The sequence below is a fragment of the Aspergillus thermomutatus genome (genome assembly GCF_002237265.1).
Source record: "Aspergillus thermomutatus strain HMR AF 39 chromosome Unknown NODE_122, whole genome shotgun sequence".
NCBI classification, from domain to species: Eukaryota; Fungi; Ascomycota; class Eurotiomycetes; order Eurotiales; family Aspergillaceae; genus Aspergillus; species Aspergillus thermomutatus.
In genome coordinates this window covers 67,932-86,020 of record NW_020798171.1, presented here as the reverse complement: position 1 = coordinate 86,020, position 18,089 = coordinate 67,932, and the positions used below count along the sequence as shown (strand labels likewise).

Genomic DNA, 18,089 nt, shown 5'->3' with positions numbered 1-18,089 from the left:
GTCTGTAGGCGCGGAACTCGTGCAGGATCTTGGTGAGGGGGGTGGAGGGCATGGGGATTTGGAGGAGGTGGTCGAGGAGGGGGATCTGGGTTGTGTGTTAGTGGAGATTCCAGGTCAATGGGTCAGTTGGCATACCATGCTGTCGTTGGCACCGCTTTCTCCTCGGAAGTAGAGTGGCTTGTTGTCCAGGACGCCGTCGTAGACGACGCCGTTGGGGAACATGGATTGGGAGGTGATTCCGAAGATGAAGACACGGAAGGAGAGGTATTCGGCTGGCTTGGAGTTGCCCCACATATCTGGTATTGCTAGTCAGTGAGTGCAGATGAATGACGGTGAAGAGTGGCTTACCCTCCATGGAGGCTTCAATCTTCTCCATGGACGCGAGAATCTCTCGGAAGCCGTCGTTGACCACAGATCGAGGGCCACCTTGCTCGAGGGTATCGACGACCTTGAGGGCGCCACTGATCAGGCCATTGGACTCCTTGACCATGTCGACATGAGTGAGGATAAAGCCTGCCTCAGAGCTCTTGGGGTCGAGGCCGCGCTCAAAAGCCCTCACCAGGCGGAGGTTGTCATACACCAAGCCCTTAGATGGGTCCGCAAGATGGTAGTTGAAGAGCGAATAAGCAGCAGCATAGGACATGAATGGAGGGATGTCCAGCCTGAACAAGGTTGTCAGCGGGATAACATACAAAATGATGGAACAATAAGTTCAAAGAAAGGAAGACATACAACTGAGCACAGCGGTACATGGGACGGGCAACAGCCTTGGGCAGCTTGTCCCGTCCCAGCCCATACCCGTTCTCAGGGGCCTTGCACCAGTTCTCCCAGCATGGCTCAAGCAGATAGGCCGAAGCTAGAAAAGAGTAGTCCCTGAACACTGCAGTGACGGTGTAAAGGTCCGGGGAGCCATCGGCAGTGACGAGCTTGTCGACCTCGTCAGTGAGGTCAGGAAGCTCAGTCTCGACAGCAGGGCCCAGTTCATACTTGGCCAGCAGACCGGGAGTGCCATCCTCCTTGACGACAGGCATACGGTCCAGCAAGGTCATTAATGGTTGAAAGACATTGGGCAGCGTAGCAGGAGAGGTGCAGTAGGGTAGAAAGCCAGTGGAGGTCGTGATGGTGAAGGGGTCCAAGGACCGGGGAAGGGTAGCAGGGTCATCATGGATATGAGGGAACCGCTTCAGGGTGGTGGTAGAGGCTGGAGCGACTTTGGTTTGAGTCATAGTGGAAGGTGGCAGAGAGAAATGTGTCTATGTGTCTATAGGGGAACGCAAGGGTGACTTGATATAGTGAATAGTGAGTGAGAAACACTGGGGATCTATGATATTCAGCAAAGCAAAGAAAGAGGCAGTAGGAAAAGTAAGCTTGAATGAGACGAGGGCTCCTGAGGACTTGAGAATCCAGAGTATAAGACGGGAGATCTGGCAGGAAAGGAGGCGATTCTTATAATATCAGAGGCCGGTATTATTTCCGGCCTATGGGCATGCCATTACGAAATTCGCGTGGAGACGTCGACTCTGCGCATGAAACCATGTTATCATCATCTGCAAGCGTCAAGACATGAAATATTAAGCTGCTATGGTGATATGCGATGCAAACATCACCATCTTTTGGCTGATCAATGCATCTCAATGCCTCAACAACAACTCTATACAAACAGTTGCCAGAGAGGGCACGATTAAGTCACGGGAGCACGCTAAGCCCGATTTAGCGGAGTATTTACTCCGCTCGAGATGCTTTTTTCGACACTGGCACTGTGAGCAAAGTATGCAAATAGCATCTAAGCATTATGCCATGTCTCCGAAGTTAGTTACCATTCAGAATATTGCCCAATTCATGCTCGTTGCTGGATAATCCCATGGAACACTCCTTGCCATGTACATTACCTGCTCTATATCTCAATGTATGCCAAGATCTGTGGTTACATAAAGCATCCTCTGATTGGCTACTGCTGCCGTTATCTTGCCAGATTAGCCTTTTTTAGTGCCGTTAGCGCGACAAGAGGCCGGATTGATTCCGGCCTCCGTAGATAGCCGCAGATCTCACGTGATTCTTCAGATAAGGTTGAAGATGCGCTCACGTGGGAGTCGGACTGAGCTGGCATGAGAATGAACATGAACACAATAAACAAATCGCCCGACCCAGGTGCTCGAGACTGTCTGAGCGTCCAAGTCGGTTTGATCGTGTGACTGACTGTCGTCTTGATCTCAGTCAGACATACTCTCAGTCTACGTCGAACCCTCCATGGGAAATATATATTTCTGACGATACAATTCACCGGCAAATGAACAGCTTCGTTGTCATTGTGAGCTCAAAGGAAGTTGTTAGCTTCCGAGCAAGGAACTCGAGACTCCCTTCTTAGTTGCCTATACCCGTTATACGGGGAGGAGTATGCGCCCAGAGCAGCTGATGACTGGTGACTTACCCTGACAAAATCTTCCTCGGGAGACCACCCGTGAGGCAGAGACTCCTACATTTGAAAAGAACCCGTCGAATGTAAGCAAGGTTCCGACGTAACGATCCTGGATTGATGTCGACGAAATAAGCGCCTAGATGGCCCTTCCCAATGACTTGCTCCGTGCACATTGCAGGACCACAAAATCTTCATCGATGCGTTGACCCAGCTCGATCAGTCATGAGGCCTTTGTCTCTAAAACAGGCCGCAATCATGTACCCTGGTTTATTTGCGACGAGCCGCCACACCAAGGCGGACTCTTGGCATTCAATGGATGTACCATGCTGGCAGGGAAATTCGATGACATAGACAATTGAGTTTGCAGACTTCATCGAATGCATGGCCAAAACAGCTTGTGGTCTGAAGGGTTCGTCCTCTTGCTTGTCTAGTTTTGTTGCTTGCTAGGAGCTGGAGAAATGGTCTTCTGCTTGTTGAACTTGCCGCTTTAGGAACAGTGACTGAGTCGCGGAGCAGCTCGGTCGTGAGGCGATCCCCTCACCGTCATTCAAGCATTCTTGTGGATGTTACTGGTTACCATCAAATACTGTCTTTATTGAAACGCAGAAAATAGCACAACTACTGGCAAGGCAGACACTCACATATTCACTTGAAAGGCCCGCCATGTTGAAAAAGCATAAAGTAGGCCTTGAAGAATGGACCGAAGTGATATAGATAGAAGGACTTGTCGATAAAAGCAGTGATGTTACCATAAGGACTGAATCCCTCGGAGAAAGTTGCCCAACCTGATAAATTTGACACGGTGTTCATGCTCTCAAAGTACCAGACTCGGCAATGCTCATGGCAGACGCCGTGGACGAGTCTGTTTTCTTGAAGCTTTCTTCATATGAAGCAGAGATGATTTTGCATTGAGACAAGTTTATGCAGAATATGTCTAGTAAACTCGTAATCGGTATAATGTACACTTCGTGACTAATTTACACATTTCACTTCAAACACGTCGAAGTGGTATATAGTTGATTCTTGCACAAATCATTAGCTTCGATCAGAGATCTAGACATCAGAACTTACTGGACCCAAGATCATATGTCAAAGCAGCATAGACCCAGACATATGCATTCGCTCAACCTTTTTATGCCCCGATTCAACGGTTTCATGTCACCCGCTCGACCCTTGAGTATCTGTGCTCGGAGACACTTTTTGAAGCTTCCGGTACTCCTCTTCCAGGGCTTTCTGCATCTCAAAATCTGCTTGTCGCTCCATTCGAATTCGCTGCTTTTCCATGTCTCGTTCAACGCCTTTGTGCATTTGCTATCAAGATACCAGAGAATTAGCCTCCATGCTTGAGGGAAACCGAGCAGTCTCCGAGCTTACCGCTTTCTCTTGCTCCTGGGACCAATGCACAAAGTAGACGATCCCCGCAGTACCAAGACTGGTGAGCGCTAACGTCACCTTCGAAGCTCGAGACATTGTAGTGTTCTCTAAGCAACACACCACGTAAACGGCTCAATCGACGATCTGACAATGCCTGGTGGTCTAAAAAGCCGTACCGGTGATCATCATCAACGGCGGCGGTGTGGGCTGACAGAATCTCCGACCGCCTTGCGGGTCATTCGTGGCGTATGCGGTACGGGGGATCGAGCTGCCCATCACAAGCTCCACAAACTATTGCCTTATCTATCCCGAGCAATCCCTAGCACTATTTCCTCTATTTGAATACTGTCGCGGGTATCTAAAGACACTTCGACACGATGGTAAGCTATGTGTGCTCACGTGGTTGAAGTATGGCGGAAACGCTAACATTCCTGATCTAGTCCGCCCAGAACTCAGCAGGCATTCAGACCCTCCTCGATGTAGGTCATACTGGGGTGATTGCAGTTGGACTTGGACTAATGCGACACTGTTAGGCTGAGAGAGAGGCTCAGAAGATTGTACAGCAAGGTTTGTACCCTGTCTTCTTTTATGACTTCGTTAAAGATTTGGATTTCATGAGACCTTACTGACCTCCTGCGACTCCAGCCAGAGAATGTATGCCCACACGAAGCTCGCACTCGATTGACATGTCTGACGATGGGTACAAATAGATCGCACGAAGCGGATAAGGGACGCAAAGTCAGAGGCGCAAAAGGAAATTGACGAGTACAGACAACAAAAAGAGGAGGAATTCAAAAAGTTCGAGGCTGAGGTGAGTCCCAGCTCTGAGGATAAGTTCTGATGGATCCAATGCAACAGGATCTGCAACGCCGCTTCATAATTGTGGCTGACTATCGAACCTCCCACAGCACTCGAGCGGATACAAGAAGGCCGAGGAGGATGCCGACAAAGAGGCCGAGGCCAAACTTCAAGACATTCAAGCTGCGGGCAAGGAGAAGGGCGGCAAGGTTGTTGATGACCTGATCAATGCAGTCATTGATGTTAAGCCTCAGGCATCAGACAAGATTATGGCCAAGGCATAGAAGTCTGGTACATCATTGTCTGCTGTCTTAGAACTCGATTACGCAGTGGTTGCATCTGTTCGGTTTTCTGCTTGCTTTAGGGTCTTGAACATAGCTTCTGTGTTGTTGTCCGCTTTAGATATCAGATATCCATGGTTGTCCCCAGGTTCCCTGTGCTTACGCAATAACGATAGAAAAGATCGATGTACTGCTTTCTGAATTTTCAAAGGGCCAGTTCCTTTTCTACCTTCATAGTGAGCTCTCTAGGCCTCTGGCTGATACGGCTCGACTGATGGTTGCAGATCAAGCGAGTATTCTTGAGTCAGGGGCATCCATCATTAACATTCAGCTGACGGTCCATCAGTGACAGTCTGGCAATATGCACAAAAGTGCGCACATCCATGGATTAGCCCGGTATCGCTCTCAAGCGTGTGTCATTGGACATGACAAGCATGTATGTTGGTAAATTTCTGCCTGAGGCATGAATCGCCGATCCACTTGCGTCATAAGGGACCGCGGCATCTAAATCACAGTAAACTTGACCTTCTTCAATCCTCTTCCTTTGAAGCAATTAAAACAAAGACAAACTTTGGTGGATGAATATGGGACATGTTGGCGCACGATTGAATGCGACTGCACATGTAAGGGTTCTTCGCAGCCTTTGTAGTTTTCGATCATTTGGTTCCTCCTATCGGGGCTTCCACTCGTTACCATGCAGGAGCAATCCGCATAAACATGCTCTTGATGCTCGCCTAGAAGATCTTGGAAAGATTATACGAGACGAATATGCAGTAATCCGAGATCATTACGGTATGTTTTATGATCCCCACCTTTCATGTATCCGAAGTTGGCTTGTTGATGGACCTTGGTCATCACATCAGAAACCCCAAAGCATCCCGTTGTCCTTGCGCATGGGCTTTTAGGGTTTGATGAGTTGCGCCTTGCTGGCCCTCTTCTTCCTGGAGTTCAGTACTGGCGCGGAATTAAGGAAGCTTTGACCATGAAAGGAGTCAAAGTCATCACTGCAACGGTGCCTCCTTCCGCGTCCATTGAGATGCGTGCTGAGGAGCTGGTACGGGACATAGATGAGGGTGCCCAGGGGAAAGCTGTAAATATCATTGCGTATGTATTCTCTTCTTCAATAGGTTCAAGGATAGCTTTCAGACTGACCAGCGTACAGACATAGTATGGTAAGATAGCCCTTGACATATCTTGGACGTTGAGGTATTCACAGCCGTCTTACAGGGGTGAGATACTCTGTAATCAGATGAGACTGCTTTGATGATTTTCGTTGACCATGGCAAGTGGTCTTGATGCTCGGTACATGATAAGTCGTCTAAGACCGAAGAAGTTCAAGGTCTTGTCTTTGACAACGATTGCAACTCCTCATCGAGGTATGTTGTGTCCGTGGAATTATTCACGACTATTTACTTAGATATTTCAGGTTCTGCGGTTGCAGATTATGTCCTTGAGCGGATTGGCGGTTCGTTCCATGGTTACCCTATAGAGAAACCTCAACTCATACATATGAACCCGCAGACGAACGGCTACCCCAGTTATATTATGCTCTCGGAAAACTCAAGGTTGAAACTGGAGCCTTTTCTCAGTTGACGCGGAAGTACATGGACGATACGTTCAATCCAACGACGCCTGATGTTGAGGATGTTCGGTGAGTGCTCTGCAGTAAATCAAGGGCAGTAAGGCTGAGTCTTGTACAGTTACTTCAGCTACGGCGCAGCGATGCAACCAAGGTTCTGGTCTGTCTTCCGCTTGTCTCATCGCGTTCTCGAAGAGGTGGAAGGATATAACGATGGGCTAGTCAGCGTCGCTAGCAGCAAATGGGGGAAATACAAAGGCACCCTTGAAGGGGTGAGCCACCTGGACCTGATCAACTGGACCAACAGGTTGAAGTGGCTTGCGGGTGAGATGACTGGAAACAGGCAAAGGTCTGTAAAGTGTCTCCTTGCCCTTGAATTCGTCCACTAATATTAGCTGGTTTCAATTGTAGGTTCAACGCCATTGCGTTCTACCTTGACATTGCAGGTAGGATGCGTCAAAATTCTCCAGCGGCCAACTTAGTTCTGTGGCTGACCATCCATGCTGTTAGACATGCTTGCTAAGGAGGGCCTTTGATGACGCTTAACGAGAAATCCTGATGCCTAGAGATCAGCAACTGGAAGCCGCTGGATGATGCCCCTTTTTGTCCCTTTCTGGAAACTTGGCGATACCCGATTAGACGAGCGATTTCTATGACAAGGCGATGACATTGTGCATATCATGTCAAACATATAGGTACATATTTTGACCCCATCCAATAATGATCAGCCTACTGCACAGCTTTCTGAATCGGTTGTCACGTCGAGGGTGGCGGTGCAGCTCCATTTCCGTAGATGCGGGTGGCTTTGCTCGAACCCCGGGCCCAGGCCCAGAAGAATAGCAGATCAGAAGAACCACAGTTAGCCAATAAGAATGGAACTGGTGATGAGGAGCTGTAGAAGATGACAATAAGAGGATGGAATTTCTTCATCCATCTTTTAAATGTTCTACATGCGACAAGTGAGCCTCCTTCAGAGTGTCAGGAAGAGTCACTAGGAGTGGCCCCACGCCCGCCTTTTTCTTTGTCTTTTCTCGGACTTCCTAGTCCAGCGGAAGAACGTCATTTTTCCCACCCTCAGATACCCGTTAACAAGTTAGTTAGTCCATGCCGAACTTCCGTGCTCTTTTCTCCATCTTACACTTGATTTCTATGACAGTGGTGGATCTAATCTATATAAGAACTGATTGTACAGTAATCCCATAAGACCACACTTGTATCGACCGGTCGGTGTTTCGACGGAGACAGCACGTTGCCGCTTCAACTACTACCCCGTACAACATCAACCATCACCATTTCTGCTATCAAACTCATCAAGGAGACGACACTCTGCTGCTGAAATCGAGCGCCTGCTATGTCTGTAACCATCCATTTGGACAGGCCACATGCTCATTTCACCAATCTCGACTTCCTAACCGGTAGAGTTGTGCTCCACCTCCCCTCAGAAGCTCCGATAGGAGGCATTCAAGTCAAACTGGAGGGAGAAAGCAAAACTCGACTTTCAGGCCCGCGTCATCCGCATCTTGATCAGTCGGATAAGAAACGGACGGAGCTTGAAGTTCATAAGGTTCGCCTATTCGAGACAGTAGATCAAAATTGTCAGTCGACTAACCGGCTCGACAGATCTTGTACAAGGTTGAGACACTCTTCCCAACCCCGGCTGTTTTCAACCAGAAAACTCAGAATACATCGTACACCTTTGCTTCCGGGACGTACGAGTATCCCTTCCAATTCAAAGTGAGTGTATGATTATAAATTGAAGCAATGGCATCGACTGACATGGTTCAAGTTCCCTTTCAACAATGCATGCAGTTCACACAACAGTATGCTCACCAACCTGAACTTTACCGGGTTGAAGGTTGAGGTGGCCAAGGATACAAATCGACACGTTAAGAAAACCCTGCCTCCTTCTCTGAGTGGCTTTCCAGGCATGGCAGAGATTAAATATTATGTGAAAGCAACAGTCATTCGCCCACAGTTCTACAAGGAAAACCTGAGAGCCGTATGTACTAGTGTCTTTGACAGCAGAGATCATCGTCATGAACGAGCTGCTGACTTTTTACCAGATTACGCCATTGAATTTCCTCCCAATCGAGCCTCCACGAACTGGAAAGCCCAACGAAGAGACGTATGCCAGACGTCAACATCAATTTAGTAAAGCTCCCGAAAAAGTCAGAACCAAGAGTCTATTCTCCAAAGTCTCGTCCTCATCGCTCCGGGACGCGGGAGGAGAGGGCCCCCGTGTCTCTGCAGATGCAAGGCTGCCGAACCCGTCCATTCTTACTTGTAATGAACCAATCCCTCTCAGGTTGCTGGTGAGGAAGGTCTCTGAGTCATTCGAGACGATCTTTCTTCAGATGCTGCAAATTGAGTTAATCAGTTATACCCAAGTCCTCGCCCATGATCTTCAGCGCACAGAAGGCGGCAGCTGGGTTCTTCTCAGCCGCAGTAATATGTCTATTCCTCTCGGCAGAGGAGGAGATCCCGCTGGTACAGAATGGACCCTTGATCCCGCCATGTGGAATAGCATACCGTTGCCCAGCTCGGTTGCGCCATCTTTTGAGACTTGTAATATATCACGAAATTATGAACTCGAGGTACGAATCGGCTTGAGTCACGGAAGTATCGGAGACATGAAGGTATGTTTGGATCCGGTCACTGTGCTGAATGTTCCCGCTTTGCTGACATTCGAAGCCGCAACTCATCGTACTTCCCTTGAGAATGCCAGTCAAAGTGTTCTCTGGGATAGCTCCTCCGCAAGCACTGCTTGATGCCATGGCTGCTACTGGTCAAGCAACCTCATCTAAACCTGCGCCGATGATCGGCCATCCTATGGACCATACAGGCGAGCGTCCACCAGTGCCTCCCCGGCCAACGGGTCCAGTCGTGCCTACAAGTGCAGAGGACGTTTATGACGAAGCACCCCCCAGCTATGAGGACGCGATGGCTGAAACTCTGAGTCCTGTGGATGGCCCCCGCCGCGAGTATAACCCACCAGATGCTTCCTCTTCCAGCAGAGCCATTGAACCTGGAGCTGATTCGACATCGTCAGTATTTCGGAGAAAGGAACGTGAGGCCACGTCGCCGTACGGCCATCCTACAGCCAACTCGTCGTCGGAATCGTTTGACATGCTTCCTTCAACCCCTCCTGAGTCTCATTCTGGCTCACCTCCCACATCTCCGGTTGCCCGCCAGCAGAGTGTGCTCAAGATACACAAGGCCCTTCCTCCAGACGAGGAAAGTCCACCTCAATACCAGCCCGTTGCTGAGAGCCCTACATCAGTGCCGCAAAACAGCAATGACAGAGGACAACCTCAACCTGGATTTCGTCCAATGAATCTTGGAGTACCCAACAGAAAGCCTGTACCTCGGAGCCCAAGTACGTGAGGCTCATGAGCCTATACTGGTCGTACTGGACAACCAGTCTTTCGCATCAGGAAACGATCTCATTCCGCGTCTTCGCCCACAATAGCAGTTGTCACAACAGCTAACAGCCATGCCCCGACAGCTTTCCTCTTGGGAGCAGGTTTTCCCGTGTTCTGTCTTCAAGCAAAGAAAGACAATAGAATCATATATGACTAATGATCATCTCCACCAACAGCGTATGGTACATCTGAAGAATCTTTGGTTTTCCCAGAGTCAGCATACCAACTACCCCTCATTTGAGACTCTACATAATCCTTGATGCCAGCTCATATTTACCCAAAAGCGCATAATTACTCGAAGTGTGTCTTCCACAATTGTTGTTTAAAATTCACCGCTATTGGTAATAAGCAGACAGAGATACATAGATACCATGCACTTTACACTGCATATGTACTCCATATTCAGAGTCCCTCAAGCTTCATTGTAGCAAAGGAGCCTTCCCCACGAAGTTTGATATTGCTTTACTCAAGCAGTCCATCACGTAAAATGCCCTCGCTCCGCAAGTTTTACAACAACGATGATATAGGGAATTTAATCTTGTTTTGGACTTTTCTTTGAGAGGACTGAGGATCGGTCATGGGATGATGCCTCAGGCGTCTTCCGACCAAACGGGATTAGCGGCAAAGCCTCGAAGAAAGAGCTGTCAAGCTCTCCATGTTGTTTTCAGCTGTGCCGTCTTGGTCTTTTCTCCAGTGAGCGCATCCTCTTTTCGCAGATAACAGCATGTGTGTCGTCTCTACTTTCTACTTTCATCTGTAACTCTGTCAGTCTCGACCGGCTTCTTTGCGCCGCTTGTGCTCTATCTATCGCAATAATTTTTCGCGTCACCGACTCTTACCGCTTGCGATTGAGCGGCATCGTGCTCCTCCTGAGTGAAGGATAGCACGAATTAGTGGCGCTTCCAATGACATATCCCTAGACTGATTAACTTCCCGCTATCTCTAGGAGCTGAAGGTGTCCAAGTACCCCACGATGCGTCTCCACCTCATCATTCAGCGTCACGGTCTGCCCGTGACGCGCATTCTTTGGACGACGTCACCGCCGTCAATGTACGGTCAAGCGACGACTACCTCCTCCGTAATTCCTGCTGCCTCTTCCGTTGTTGCGTCGACACGGACGCCGAATGCGCTATACTCAAGCGGCGGATATACCATCGCGCAGCTGCTGGAGGATGTCAATGAGGTTGTCCCGCTGGAAACGGAGCCGGCGATTTTCGACAGCGAATCGAGCGGTCAGTGGGGCTTGGAGGATTATGCCGTTGAAGTGGGCGGCTCCGAGTGTCTGCATTTCATGGAGGTCGATGGGCTTCTCAGAGACGGTGATGAAGTAGTGTAAGTTGACAGATCCGGCATCACCCTGCTGCTTGTGCGTGTCGACTGTTATTGCTTGGTACTGATTTTGAATTATCAGCATTCGTGCCCTTCAAATCGCAGATCTCAGAGCGAGACGGCTCTCCGGCCGCCACCAGATCTCAACCGACGGCAAACATCTTATTGATGGGGTTCCCTTTGGCCGGCCTTTCCTCAAACGGCAAACGTCCTCCAGACCGGCGATTGCAATCCCACCAAGGAAGAAACGGCGCACTATGCTTGCGACTTGGGACAATGATGCGGGCTATGGTGGTGATGAGACACAATGGACTATTCCTGGGCGAGTAAGCTCAATGAAGGAGCTTTCCAGACTCAAGGACCATGACGACGATGGCATCCATGATGAATATACGGATTATCATCATGACGATTACGAAGACTACCATGAGAGTCAAGAGGAATCCGGGGACGGGACAGTCATTCGTCATCCACTCAGTGAGGGTGAAGATGACGAAGCTTCGGAAAGCGACGGGGACGATTCAGTCTTCGAGGCCGAAGACTTGGTGGAAGAGCTGGAGGCTCTTGAGAAAGACCGGGAGACCGCTGGCTTCTCTCCGGTGGAAGTGCCAGATGAAGAGCCCACCGGGTCTGGAGGATATCCCCTTCGCGCCAGGGCCAGTATCCTGCGGACTACTTCCGGGCGCCACGCCGACCATCAAGCTTGGATAAAAAGCCCATCTGAAGCAGGTTCTTCGCGACGAGACTCCAGAGCTGTGCGGTTCAAGGGGGCACAGCGGCAGGCGTCACCTTGTCCCTCTCAGGATGAGGGCGATTCTCACTTGAGCAAGGCCGAACAGACTTCAGAGGACTCGCCCTCCATATACAAGAGCTTTAGCAGTAGTTCCTCGAGTGACTCCGATGACATGACGTCTGACGAGGAAGACTCGTCTTCTTCTGAAACATCGACTTCTGCTTCGGAGGACTCCTCGTCTGAGTCCGAGGCAGAAGATGTTGAATCTGAAGATGATGAGTCGTCTTCTGAGTCAGAAGAATCCACAACATCCGAATCGGAGGACGAGTCCCTTTCCTGTCCCGCTTCGGACGGACACCTACAGCCCAAGGTGAACCCTCCAGGCCACGGTTCCCTCAGGACTAAGAAGAGCAATCAACGCAACAAGTTGCGACGGAGGCTCTCGAAGCTCAAGGAACTTGGCGCTCTGCCTGCCGAAGCCGATTTTGCGGCCCTCCGAGAATGGGAAGCGACGAATGGGGTTTGGTACGAGCCACCTGAGCACAAGCCGATTGAGAAGCGCCGAACGAACGAAGAGGAACAGGAGGAGTTTGAAGCGAAAAGACAAAAGCTGCTCCATGATCTGGCAACCGGCGGAGTAGACGTCGACGCAATCACGGGGAAAGAGAATGTGCCCCCAGGGGCGGAGGCGGAGGAGCATGCCGAGCACAATGAGGCCGTTGTGGAACCTGCTAACAAGCGACGCACTTTGGATGTCGCAAGCTCCAGACGATTGCTTTTTGGATCTTTAGGAGTGCGAGCTCCACGGTCCAAGGAAGATGAAGAAGCCACTCGGAAGAAACTCGCAGGAAAAGTCAACAACTTCCGTGCCAGGAGATCAGAAGAGCAAGTTCCCGCTGAGGAAAGCGATAGTGAAGCGGAAGTAAACTGGCAGGACAAGCTAGTCCTCAAAGCTACTGAATGCGTCTTCGATGACATTGAGCTTTCTGCACCTTCTTTCCCGTTTGAACAGCGCTGGGATGCCGAGGCTCATCAAATCATACAGAAGCGCAAGGGTTGGGGGCGCAAGAGGAAGAGAAGACAGCAACTGCAGGTTTATGAGGCAGACGAGCACGAAGATTACGCGGAGGACAATAATGAATACTATGCCGATGAGGATATGCAGCTCAATTACGATGATCCAGACCAGCAGCTGAGCAACGAGCTCACGAATGGAGTTGAGTCAGCGGTTGAAGAGCCATCAGAAAACACACAGGACGACCTCCCTCCTCTACCAGCGGATCTGAGCTCCGTCCGGGATCTGACCGAAGGTGATTTGAAGCAAGGATCAGTGATCGCTTTCAAACAGCTTGTTTTGTCCAAGGAGACGAACTGGCAACCTACTGTGTCCGATTATCTTGTGGCGAGGATAGACGACGTCTTCGAAGACAACGTACTCAAGCTGCAGCTTGCCAAGCGTGATCGGCGACAAGTCGAGCAACCCGACGATGATGACGAAGGAGACGGCACTCGAGGATATGACAAATTCGAAATGCCCGGCATGGACGATGATCAAGCGGAAGACGACGGTTTCCGAGAGATATCATTCGCCGATCTGTTTGATGCGAAGCTCGTTCAAGCTGCGGATGTGGCGGACGTTGGGGATGCCGACAAAGTCAGCAAGTCAGTACATTGATTCTCTTTCCGCTACTCGAGTTGTCTGGCGTTCATGCGCTCACCCAAACTAAGCTCCGCAGTTGAGGGCTCCTTTCTTCAGAACCCCAAGACCACCGGCGAGGATGAAACGATGCGTGGGGTCGAGGCAGTCAATGATAATAGGAACTCTCCCCAACCGTCTGTCAGTTCACACGCTCATGAGGATCTCGATACGCCTGCAGATGAAACCGTTGAGGCAGTTGGTCATCCCGCAGAAGGGACCGGAGCTCGTAGTCCAGAAGAAACCGCCAGCCCTGTTATACAATCACCACAATTCGTTGGATTTCACTCTCCTCTGGCTGAGACGCAACCATCGCTCCTGGAGCCGAGCTCTGAGCAGGAGACTCGCGAAGTCAACTCTGCTGCTCCTCAGAACGCAGATGGGGGCGATGATAGTGGAGAGCAATCCAATTCCCTTCCACAACCCACAGAAGCACCCTCAACCCCGCGGTCTACTGTTCCTCCCAACGCCTTCAAGGACGCTCCTCCAGTGATGGGTTCGGACGACGACATGCAATTGCTCAGCAGCCCGGAAAATTTCATTAATTTCAACCGTTTACTTGAACAGCTCTTCCAGGGTAAGCGGCCGACTCCGGGCTCTCCAGTTCCGAAGAAAGAGCCAGGCGAGAGTCCGAAGATGCCACGGTCGCGGGCATCATCGTCTTCTAGTTCTCTCGTGCGCAACCCGTTTTACGAAGTCGACAAGGCCCATGAAGAGCGCCTGCGACGAGGATCGGAGAAAGCCAAGGGCGATACTGTGACAGAGGAAGATGAATCAGCAGTGGACTCTGCGCCGCCAACGTCGCAGCTATCCACTCCCATATCCCTCAAGACTCCTACGAGCGCGCAGCCGCAGAGGTCTCCTACAGCTCAGGACCAATCCCTCGTGAGTTCAATCGAAGAAAGCAACTGGCTGACCCGGCACGACGAGGCGTTTGGCGCTCAGCCTCCCATAGCTTCGCAGCTCTCGAACATAGTCGATCTGACTCAATCCAGTCCACCCGCTTCGCCTGGCGGAAGCGACGAGGACTTTGCCAACTCACATCGACTGCCGCGGGGCCCTGGGTGGGTGCAGAAGAATGTTCCGAGTACCCAGAGACGCACCAGGCTTTCTTCGGCCGGAGCCAGATCCAGACACTGAATGATATGGACATCAGCCCACCCAGCCAGAAACATGAATGGTAGAAGAAGGATTTGTAAATATCTATTTTGCTGTGAATGTGTATTTTGTTGTTGTCCATAATATGGCTATGTTAGGCGCTGGAGGAGTTGGAGTGTACAAAACGTCTTTCTTGGCTATACCTATTTCACAACTCATAGATGTCTAATTTGCTCGACCTAATGTGCTGATGAGAATTGCCTACCTCATGTATCTTAGATCCATCCTATATTTTGGTGCAACTAGTGGGGAACCAACCCACATCATCATGATACCCAAAGCCTGCAGTCTAACCCATAGGGCCATAGGGTCTGATCATAATGACCTTTTGGTTGAGTTGGTAGTAGGCCAGTATTGGCAGCGAGGCGATCCGGTCATCCAAGAACCTACATAGTTAAGTCCTCAGCTGTATAGCATAGCTTCTTGTCGATCCTGGTGGGAGAAGTGACAATCTATCGTCCTCGTGACTTGTCTTCGTCGCCCTCTGATCGTGAATCTATTTCGCAACGAGCATCTGCTCGATGAGCTCCAGTGGCCCTGACCGTAATAAGTAGGCTGATAAAAGGTCAGGCAACAGTAACATAACATACACTGTTCATCTTTGTCTGTCATAGCATCTGGAAGGTTATAAACACATGTTGACTATAGCTCCAGCCTCCTACCACTCTGCATAGTGTTCATCAAACTTCTGGTAATGAATCGATCTTTGGACCGTTGACGTGATCATCGGTAGAGTCGGAGATGATCTCAGAGAGGACCACATCACCCATTAAGATTGAATCAAATCCTGTTCCTGTTCCTGTTCCTGTTCTTCTTCCTCTTTTGATGATGATGATAGAATGGTGGATGACAATTTGGGTGCTGTGATTGGTCACAGGCAGCTCCTCTCACTACGTCATCGTCCATCACCCCGACGGAGAAGAAGATTACCTCTCCTACTAGATGGATAACTGAAGTAAGTATCCAGAGAGGTATATCAAACAAAAGAAAGTGAATGAATGATTAACCGTCATCTATATCTTCTCCTAAACTTAATGAACCTTCGCTAGCAATAATAATAACACCGATCTATTCGATCAATCGTCCGACTAGATTCCCTATGCACTTACCCCTCCCCCGCGGGCCACGCATCTGCTGCAATTTATCCAGGCTCCAGGTTTCTCATTCTTCTCTATCCTCATCTACTCGTCTAACATCATCCTTTTCTTCCAATCGAGCCAGCCGCTGTACCTGTGGTTGTCGCAATTCCGCCTCCTGCTCCTGCTCCTGCTGTGTTCATCCATCCTCTCTGCCCCCTTTACCCAAAGCTAGTAGATCATTTACAACCACCACTTCGCGCACACTATCCCGCACATCACCATCCAGAATGGCTCAGGAATACAAACTCAAGGACATTTCGTCCCTAGCGGACATCAAGAATATGGACAAGGTCGAGTCGGAGGTCGAGGGTGTCGAGGGCGGCAAGGTCCTGGTCCTGCGTTTCAATGGCCAGGTGCACGCGATGAGCCCCAAATGTACCCATTACGGGGCTCCGCTGAAGCTGGGGGTCATTGCTCCTGATGGTCGAATCACCTGTCCGTGGCACGGAGGTATGTCGGTCCTGGTAAGGGAGTTGGGCTAAGTGAATGCTGATCATTGTGGGTAGCCTGTTTCAATATTGGCAGCGGTGACGTGGAAGATGCCCCTGCGCCCAACGCGTTGAACAAGTTCGAGCTTGTGGAGAAGAATGGTGCGGTCTATATCAAGGGTGATGAGGCTGCGATCAAAGCTGGACAGAGGGATCCGGTGTTCAAATGCAGCCCTTCCACAGGGGAGAAGGTGGTCATTGTTGGCGGGTAAGTCTTGATCATGATCATCACAGCGAATTGAGTCCACAGCTGACGAGTCGGTGCTACACAGTGGAAGCGGTACGCTCGGGCTCATCCAGGCCCTTCGTGAACTGAAATACAAGGGGGCGATCACAATCATCACCAAAGAACCGAACCTCATCATCGACAGGACAAAGTTGTCCAAGGCACTCATTCCCGATGTCGAGAAGATCCAGTGGCGCCCTAAGGAGTGGTACGAGGCTGCCTCCATCGACACCGTCTTCGACGAGGTGACCTCCGTCGACTTTAGCACCAAGTCCGTCTCCACCAAGTCCGGCAAATCCGTCCCCTACACCAAGCTGGTTCTTGCTACCGGTGGTGTGCCGCGCACACTGCCCATGGAAGGGTTCAAGGACCTCGGAAACATCTTCCTGCTCCGCTTCGTGACCGATGTGCAGAACATCCTCAAGGCGGTTGGCGACAAGAACAAGAAGATTGTCATTGTGGGTAGCTCGTTCATCGGTATGGAAGTCGGCAACGCCCTCTCCAAGGAGAACGAGGTGACCATCGTCGGCCAAGAAGCCGCCCCCATGGAGCGCATCATGGGCGTCGAAGTCGGCCGGATCTTCCAGCGCAATCTGGAAAAGGCCGGCGTCAAGTTCAAGCTGTCCGTCGGCGTCGACAAGGCAACCCCCTCCGAGACCGATCCCAGCAAAGTCGGCGCCGTCCACCTCAAGGACGGCACCGTGCTGCCCGCAGACCTGGTCATCTTGGGCGTAGGCGTCCGCCCAGCGACCGATTTCCTGCAGGACAACCCAGCCGTCCAGCTCGAGAAGGACGGCTCCATCAAGACGGACGAGTACTTTGCCGTCCCCGGCCTGAACAACGACGTCTTCGCCATCGGCGACATCGCCACGTACCCCTACCGCGGGCCCGGCGCAGACCCGGAAAAGGGCACCCACACCCGCATCGAGCACTGGAACGTCGCGCAGAATGCAGGCCGCGGCGTCGCCCGCGCCATCGTCCACACCCTCAACACGGGCTCACTGCAGTCTCTGCGCGCCAAGGCATTCATCCCCATCTTCTGGTCCGCCTTGGGAGCGCAGCTGCGCTACTGCGGGAATGCCCCCAATGGCTGGGATGGACTGGTGCTCAAGGGCGAGCCCGAGAATGCCAAGTTTGCCGCGTACTACTGCAAGGGTGAAACGGTGGTGGCCGTCGCAACCATGGGTATGGATCCCCTTATGACCAAGTGCGCGGAGTTGATGCGCAGGGGGAACATGCCCTCCAAGTCGCAGATTGAGAGCGGAGTGGATGTGTTGGCGGTTGATGTGCCGCAGGAGGTGACGATGTAATTCGTGGTCAGGCAGTTCGTACATATGACGATGTTTGATGTGATCAATCAGGTGCTTCAGGATCAAGGTAGATGCACTAGGCTCGATTGTGTAGCTCATCCAAACCATCTATTAAGTTCCAGTGCCAGTAGGGTTCAGAG

The 18,089-nt window shown here is 50.8% G+C and overlaps 6 protein-coding genes across 6 annotated transcripts; 4 read left to right on the top strand and 2 right to left on the bottom strand.

Annotated features, from left to right (window-relative positions):
* Positions 1-135: 135 nt before the first annotated feature.
* CDV56_107664 (indoleamine 2,3-dioxygenase family protein) lies at positions 136-1,226 on the bottom strand (the record flags this gene model as incomplete). Its single annotated transcript, XM_026761283.1, has 3 exons — positions 136-296; positions 349-662; positions 733-1,226. Coding segments are annotated over 3 exons (969 nt in total), but the record flags the coding sequence as incomplete, so codon positions are not given.
* A 2,348-nt stretch (positions 1,227-3,574) lies between these two features.
* CDV56_107550 (protein PET117) lies at positions 3,575-4,066 on the bottom strand (the record flags this gene model as incomplete). Its single annotated transcript, XM_026761169.1, has 3 exons — positions 3,575-3,727; positions 3,791-3,897; positions 3,967-4,066. The coding sequence occupies 3 exons, from the start codon at positions 4,064-4,066 to the stop codon at positions 3,575-3,577; spliced, it is 360 nt and encodes a 119-aa protein (XP_026613611.1).
* A 101-nt stretch (positions 4,067-4,167) lies between these two features.
* CDV56_107508 (uncharacterized protein) lies at positions 4,168-4,872 on the top strand (the record flags this gene model as incomplete). The annotated part of the gene is made up of 5 exons (XM_026761127.1): positions 4,168-4,170; positions 4,231-4,269; positions 4,324-4,357; positions 4,501-4,601; positions 4,699-4,872. 5 exons carry the CDS (start codon positions 4,168-4,170, stop codon positions 4,870-4,872), a joined length of 351 nt encoding a protein of 116 aa, XP_026613610.1.
* Positions 4,873-5,851: 979 nt separating this feature from the next.
* Positions 5,852-6,984, top strand: CDV56_107418 (triglyceride lipase; the record flags this gene model as incomplete). The annotated part of the gene is made up of 7 exons (XM_026761037.1): positions 5,852-5,973; positions 6,193-6,245; positions 6,296-6,334; positions 6,391-6,520; positions 6,570-6,797; positions 6,860-6,894; positions 6,959-6,984. 7 exons carry the CDS (start codon positions 5,852-5,854, stop codon positions 6,982-6,984), a joined length of 633 nt encoding a protein of 210 aa, XP_026613609.1.
* Positions 6,985-7,799: 815 nt separating this feature from the next.
* Positions 7,800-14,768, top strand: CDV56_107049 (uncharacterized protein; the record flags this gene model as incomplete). Its single annotated transcript, XM_026760668.1, has 8 exons — positions 7,800-8,012; positions 8,069-8,182; positions 8,235-8,447; positions 8,512-9,084; positions 9,140-9,727; positions 10,817-11,202; positions 11,282-13,594; positions 13,661-14,768. The coding sequence occupies 8 exons, from the start codon at positions 7,800-7,802 to the stop codon at positions 14,766-14,768; spliced, it is 5,508 nt and encodes a 1,835-aa protein (XP_026613608.1).
* A 1,384-nt stretch (positions 14,769-16,152) lies between these two features.
* nfr1 (putative AIF-like mitochondrial oxidoreductase (Nfrl)) lies at positions 16,153-17,949 on the top strand (the record flags this gene model as incomplete). Its single annotated transcript, XM_026760506.1, has 3 exons — positions 16,153-16,375; positions 16,432-16,621; positions 16,686-17,949. The coding sequence occupies 3 exons, from the start codon at positions 16,153-16,155 to the stop codon at positions 17,947-17,949; spliced, it is 1,677 nt and encodes a 558-aa protein (XP_026613607.1).
* Positions 17,950-18,089: the final 140 nt, after the last annotated feature.